This window comes from Crocodylus porosus, unplaced genomic scaffold, assembly GCF_001723895.1.
Source record: "Crocodylus porosus isolate Cpor-Errol unplaced genomic scaffold, CroPor_comp1, whole genome shotgun sequence".
Lineage (NCBI taxonomy): Eukaryota > Metazoa > Chordata > Crocodylia > Crocodylidae > Crocodylus > Crocodylus porosus.
Window position 1 is genome coordinate 19,843,650 of NW_017728911.1, and position 7,537 is coordinate 19,851,186.

The window sequence follows — 7,537 nt, forward strand, 5'->3', positions numbered from 1 at the left end:
AATATTTAACTCCAATATTCATACAGTATTTAATGTGCAGATAGTATATTGCTAGTGTGTATTTCCTGCCTACATTTTTTTGCAGCTATGACTGTTTCACAACAAATACATTTGGAAAGCTAAGGCAACAACAAAGATAAGTACAACAATTTTAAATCTTTTTAGATGTTTCTGTTTATACTGTGGGAAAATCACTATTTTAAAGAGCACTGCCTGTTTATAAATATCTATAATTTCAAAATAAATATAATACTGTTTTTAGTAACTGAAGTTTATTGGCTTTTCATTAGGTTTGTAGTATAATGATTATATAATCACGATAGTCTCAATTAAAGTAATATTGCTAAAGTAACCACTGCTGAATACTAAACCCTGTGTTACAGGATGGATAAATTTAGACCAGTAAATTTAAAGTCTGATGTAAACTTTTGTGGGATGCATATAATAAATGTGTTTCTAAGACCAGTGAATTATTTTGCTCAGCTGAGACACATTTTTACTATAATACTACTTTTGAATACTTTCCCTTCACTATTCCTAAATAAAAGCTGTTAGTTCAAAACAAGGTATGAGGCTGTCAACCAAAACTGAAATACAGATTTCCCTTGATTTATGCTGTACGTGTGTTCCCGGAGAACGGCGTATAAATGAAATTTGAATAAAGTGAACCCACTTTACAATGTAACAAATAGAGAGAGGTTCCCACAGCAGGGAGGGAGGGAGTGAGGCTGGGACTAGGAAAGGAGCTGGGGGAGGGGTGTTGCTCCAGGTGCTGCAGAGGGAACTGAGCAGCACTCACCCCAGCCCAGCTGCAGTGGCCAGTGGCCTGCAGCTGCTGGGCTAGACCGTGCTCCGCCTGTCCCTGCTCACTTCTGCTCCTGGGCTGCACTCTGCCCTGGTGCAGGCAGCTGGTGTCAGCCGCTCCCGGGACCACTGCAGCCGGGGCTGGGGTGAGTGCTGCCCCCTCCGCTGCCTGGGGCTCCACTTGTCTATACTTACCCCAGCCCATGCTGGAGTAGTGCCGAGAGCAGCCAACACCAACTGCCTGCACCATGTCATGGCGCAGCCCAGGAGCTGGGGTGAGCCCAGGTGCAGGAGGACAGGTGGAGCATAGTGCAGCCCAGCGGTTGCAGGCAGCTCGCACTGGCCGCTCCCGGGCCCGCTGCAGCCGGGGCTGGGGTGAGTGGGGCCACGGCCCTTTCCCACCCCACCCCACAGACTTACCTGCTTGGGCGGGCAGGCATCTATGCTGATAGTATAAGAGCGAATTTACCTCACATATAACAAATTATGGGTCTAAATATACTCATTGCATAAGAATAAATTGGCATATAAAGAATCCACACACATCGAGCGAAAGCTGTATCTAAAATGGTTTTGGCCACCTAAGCAAAAGTGGCCTGTTTTTTCAGAGATGATCAGCCATGGCAGTTTTCAGGTTAACAAGGCTTCAAGATTATAATTTCAGGAAAAACTTTTTTTAGCTTAAATGGGGCCAAGGCTTCACTTCTTGGCTATTTAGTAAATGAATGTAGGGGCCGCTGTTAACACAGAGTCAACTCAGATAATTATTAGTAACTAAAAGTACCCAGATTGCACCTACTTAAGTGTCTAGGTATGTGACTTGAATGTGGCTCTTACTCATCAAATAGTTCATTTTAAATTCATGAACCTGTTTGAGGAAAAGGTGCTACTCCATGAGGCAAGCTGTAGGATCAGGCACTAAATTCAGGAAGGTTTAAAATATATAAATGAACTGACTAGCAAAGCAACTTCCAGAATGTGGATTTTGCATAATGCACAATTTTCCTTTCTTTGCCAGTTTCATTTTGTCCTTTTGTTCTTGTAACAATTTGTTATACCCACCTATGCTAACAGTATTGCATTGAGTTTGTGTAATTATTTTTTCCACTGAATAATGAATTGGGTCCTTTTGTGAAATTGTTGATGCCCCCCCTTTTTGCTAGAGTACCTTCTATATACTTGTTTCTTCCTCCCACCACCAGCACAAACCCCCCTCACCTCCCACAATGACTCTTGCTCATAAACAAAAGAACAGATTTGCAATGTTCTAGCTTCCAGGATGCTGAGAAGCTAATTTCTGTTCAGGCCAGCTCATTGTTTTTAATGTAGCTGCTGAATGAAGTCTGAACCATGTTTTCAGTTTTGAAAATGATTCATAGAACTATTTAAAAACCCAGTGGAAGAACAATCAATTTCTGCAAATATAGGTTCTTTCTGAAGCCAACAGATTATTATCATATGATTACTGAGTATCTTTTGCTATTACCTAAGTGAAACCACAGAGAAAGATGTTGCAAATAGAAAAGTCAGTGAATACTATGTGCTATGAGAGGGACTGCTGTTATCTATTTCCTCATACAAATATCCTCCACAGGTCAGGCTCAAATGACAATATCTTGTACATAGTGATGCTTTATCATGTTTAGGGATTAGCTGCTAAGAGCTTATCCAGCCTACAGCTGTCTATATATATATATATATATATAGTCTAAGATCCATTAGCTACTAGGAGAATTCAGACAAGCTTTGGCATTAGTGGAACACACTTTCTTCTTGGTCTCTTTCAGCTCCAGTCCACAGCAAAGATGTGTGACCAGACCTTCCTTGCAACTGTATTTGGTCCATGTGATAAATGCTCCAAACTGAAACCCCTCAGAGCAATTTACATCAAATCAGGCCAACTCGACTACTGCTCACTATGTGTGGAAATGGTACGTTACCGATCTTAGGAAAAAGCACATGAGAATAGTGTGAAAATTAGGGGTCAGGTGAATTATCAGATATGTGTTCAGTTAGATATTGTTGGGTTTTGAAGCAATGTGGCAAGTGGAATCCCCGCTTCACTCCAATTAATAGCCCAGGTTTTTGGTGATATCTTTTACTGGACCAAGTCTACAGCTGGGAGAGATGTTAAACAAGGTTTTGGACATGAAATGTCTTCCTCAGGCTCCAGTCCCAGTTGGAGATCACACAGTGGGACTCAGAGGGGGTGGGCAAAGGCACTTATGTTCAAGACAGCTCTTTGCTCCCTGAGGGAAAGTGGCCATCTGGTTTTTCCCATGTGTGATGGTATATCACTACAACCAGTTGAAACAGGTCAGACCACATTCAATCCTTGTGCAAATGTGTATAAATCTGCCAAAGTCAATGGAGTTACTTATCCTGAGGCTTGTCCTTCTCTCAGGATCTGTGGTGACCTGTAAGGAGCCTCCATCTTCCCTGTTAACTTGAAAGAAGTACAGGGTGAACTTGGGGTGATGCTTTTGCAAGGGGCTGTTTCAGAAGAAACTAGCAGATCTGCCCTTGACTTATGCTATCACAGTAAAGTTGAACCACATGCACAGGTTGCCTGAACTCCCACATGAGGGAGTAGGAGGGATTATCTCAGATCCCACAAGCTAGGCAGGCTTGAGAAAGTTTGGCATTTGAAAGTGGCACCTTCAAGAAATACTTGGTTCTTAGCTTCTTATATACCTTACAGTCCCAGCATTAGTGGGCAACATTGACTGGCAGGTACAAGAGTCAGATAACCTCTACCCGCTATATGGACCTCAACCAGAGCAGTGTCATCTCTCATCAAAAAGTACCTTTTTGTCCTCTACCATGCCATCGAGCATATCACCAGAATCAGCCAGAACTGCCCTCTGGCAAAAAAATGGCAGAAACTAGGTCACAAAGCTGTTCAATGGAGCTGGCAAATAATTACCCCCAGTGAGAAGTTAGCATCTGGCTCCAACTACAAATAGCATACGTGGCAGAGCCTGAAGAGATTGAGAGTGGGTCTCAGAAGATGCAACTTTCTCATGAAATCATGGGACCTTTACACAACCAACCAATGTGTTTGTCAGGAGAAGCAAACCAAGAATCATGTCCTGAGATGCCCTGTAGCACCACAGTGTAGTCAAATAATCTGGCAACACCAGAAGCAGAAGCAATGGCTTGTGGAAAATGTTGGGAACAAACCGTATAAAAAGGTTGGATTGGAGATGCAACGAAGAAGTCCCAGCATTATGACAGGGGGCACTGTGCTGGCAGGCAGCTGCTTTTGGATGAGGTATAAAATTAAGATCATCAACACATCTGCCTATTAAGGCCTGTTTTGTAGGACTTTGGCTACAGTCTTGATATCTTGGCAGAGTTCCAGCTTGGTAGGAATGTTCTGAATTCCTAAACTCCTTAACACCATCAGTTAAAAGGACACTTCCTTGCTCCAAACTGTTGTGTAGTGTGATCTTCACAGAAATGTTTTGATTTGCTTAGCTATTTTGAAAAATCATTCTGAGACTTTTAGATGGGAGCAAGAATAGTGAATTAGCTGTAGTTTATAGTACAGAGAGAACAAGCTTATCTTAGATCCTGAATATATTTAAAAAAAACAAAAGACACCTACTCCCTCCACCCACGTGCTTTTGTTGATTTTGCCACTGTATTCAGATCCTGCTTGGCCAACAGTGTATTAAACACCAATTTACCTAGTAGGTCTTTTGAGGCATTAATGAACCTTTGCTTAAGATGCAGGCAACAGACGTTTCTGCTTTAGGAGTCTCACAACTTTCTCTTTCCTACTCCTAGGATGAAAGGCAGAATCCTACTGCTTGGAATTTGGCCATGATATAAACTATTAAATAGAAGTGTATTGGTGCTTTAGGAAGAATGGCCACAGTACATTGATTCTCCATAATACTGTGTTAGACTTGCTGTTAGCACTGGAGAAGGATCACTGGCTTGCTGGCAGAGCTGTTGCATCTTGCTTGCGCACATTTATTTTGCAATAAGGACTTTAATATGAATACTTAGAAATCTCACACTATAGCTTTTTGCATCTTCAGATTTCTGTGCCAAAGTTGAAATTAGCTAGGGAAGGGGGTAGGATCACACAGAGGAAAGTTAGCTCAAAAAGGTGATGCATCTGATTTTCAAGTAATTCATTGTGCACATGCATTTGCTTGTGAACCGATCATTTGTATATGCATTTACCATGACTGTGCACACACATCAAATATTTGTGGACACATCTGGCTAGGGTTATATCTAGTAAGTTGATTCCTTTTCCAGTTACCTGATTTGCATGTACAAACAACTAATTTCAGAGCCAGATATAAGACTCAACTGCACACATGCAGTTTTAAAAACCAGGCACTTTGTGTGCTTCCCAAAGTTCACAAGTCACAGACAAATGTAGAATAATGGAGTTCAGGGCTTCCTAGTTCTTAGTCCTGTGCTCAGGATTGTGCTTGCTAGACCAAAAAAATTCAATTCACAAGATCATCCTTTAGTTCTGAGGCTTGTCCTCCTCTCAGGATCTGTGGTGACCCACAGGGAGACGCAAGTGACCTGTATCAAGGGATTTTTTTGTTCTGTTTTATTTGAGTTGTGAAGGAAACTTATTTTGTGTCTAGTACTAGTTGTCATGCTGAACATTAAGAATCCACTGAGAGCAGCTAGCCAAATTACTCCATTGTGGAAATAACAGTGGTAGTGGTGAGTTTTGCAGGTAAAGCAGGGACTCAGTGCTCTGTGTCCTTCCCATAATGCCTGGAGTTGCTCTTTAAATACAGAATTAATTTTCTGAGAAAATGAAAGTGTAATAGTTAAAAATTAATTTAAAAATCACCTTGTGTCAGACCATTTCCTTCTACCCTATGCCCAGATTATTTTAATTATGGAACAATAAATACACTTTCTTGAACCTTCCTTTTGTATTTCAAACTTAGTGAAATCTTGCACACTTATTACATTTGAAAAGTTTCTGTAGGGCAAATGATTATTTTTGGCATTAATCTTCATACGTGAATTTTTTTTTTCCGTAGAGCTTGACAACGTTATATAGACCATTGTTTCTTTCAAAATGGCTGGTATTTCCTATTCTTATTGGAAAGGAAGCCCCTTTCCAGAATCCTTTGGAAATAGTAGGAAGCAGTGGCCATTTATAGAATGGCATCTTGGTTATAGGCAGCCTGGAGCTTACTTTCCACTGCAAACAATGATGGAGGGTAGCCACCTTGAAAGAAGAAAATTCTCTTTGTGCTAAAGCAATGTGCCTAAGGCAAGTAGAACGTGTCCCTGTTCTCCCCATGTCTGAAGTGTAGGCAACATTTTATCGGGGTAAACTAGAACATGTATGGCTTCCATAAACTTCCGCTGACTTCAGAGGATTTAATTTCTAGGTCCCTTAACATGCATCCAAGGATAAATCGTGGATCAAAACCTGGGACACTGTCATTGGTCACAGTCCAATAAATGGAATTGTTTCTCCAAGAATCTCCCCTGCTGTCTCACCTGGACACAAAATAGTCACAGTATTGAATTTAATATAAAGAGAACTCATTGTTCAGATACCAAAATGGTACATGCTAAAAGCTTCCTGTCTCTTTCCTGCTTGTTAATAATGCTTTTATCATCTTGATATCCCATTAAAATTATTGAGCTATTACGCTATAGAGTTAGATGTAGGCTGTCGCAGTGCTGGAAACTATTTCCAAGCTGCCATTTACTCTTGGGAGAAGTGACTGATACTCAGAAGTCACCCATATTCAGCCTGTGTGCAAGTTTCATAGTTCATATAATCACCAAGCATGGAAATGAAAACCCCAGTTGTGCGCTGCTCATAAACCTAGTGTACAAAGTGCTTTATTTTCTCCAGTGCCCAATTCTTTGTCCAGGATGTGCACAGAGCCTAAACAACAGTTGTAGCATGCACGTTACCTCATTTTTCAATTCTGGACCTTCTGCAGGTTGAACAGTAGTCACTTGGGTCTATTTTCTGGCTCAGAGAAGACAATGGGAGTCAGTATTAGTCATCAAGAGCAATTAACAAAAGAAGAAGATATCAAGGAACTCTCTTTTTTTCTAAGGTAGCAAATGCTGTTACGGCCACTTCCAGCCACTGCTGTGCCCAGAAAGTGGCATCACCACTTGATGGCACACAGCAGTAGCTCAACTTCCAGGTGCACAAACTGAGGCCACCCTTAAGGATGCAGCTGTACCCATCAGTCAGTAGACACCAGGGGTAGGAAGCTTCTTAGTTTCATTTGAGTTTGCCAAGTTGACCAGCTTCACTGCTGAGCTGTTTGTGGAGCAGTAAAAGAAAAAAACGAGGTGGTTCTTCTGGCATGGCTCTGTGCGCGCTCTCGGGCAGGTGCCTGTCTCTCGAAGGGAGGCGCGCTGCCCAGGTGCTTTAGGCCCCACCATGGCAGGTGCCCGATTCCTCACCGGCCCTGAACACCTCAGCCCAGCCCGAGCCTCGAGCCAGGGTGCCCTGCTCCGCGGGCGGACGGGGCTGGAGCTGCACACAGAGATGTCAGAGGGGATCCGAGCATCAAAAAGGCGTCTGCGCCGGCGGAGCCGCTCCCTGGTTTTCCCGCAGGATTTCCAAGCGGGATTGGGCTGAGGACAATGCGGGCAGCGGCAGCGCCGGGGCTGGGGGCAGGGGCATCGCCTCCGTGGCGGCGAAGGGGCCGCGCTGCGCACGGAGCCAGGGCAGGAGCCGGCGCGGCCTCGGACGTCAGCGCGG

The 7,537-nt window shown here is 43.0% G+C and overlaps 1 protein-coding gene across 1 annotated transcript in view; it reads left to right on the plus strand.

The window, feature by feature from the left end:
• The first annotated feature begins 2,594 nt into the window (after positions 1-2,594).
• Positions 2,595-7,537, plus strand: part of GNB5 (G protein subunit beta 5) — a 35,782-nt gene continuing 30,839 nt past the window's right edge. Inside the window, exon 1 of the mRNA XM_019533567.1 lies at positions 2,595-2,735. Coding sequence (XP_019389112.1) covers positions 2,610-2,735 — 126 coding nt within the window. The 5' untranslated portion in view covers positions 2,595-2,609. The remainder of the gene's footprint in view (positions 2,736-7,537) is intronic.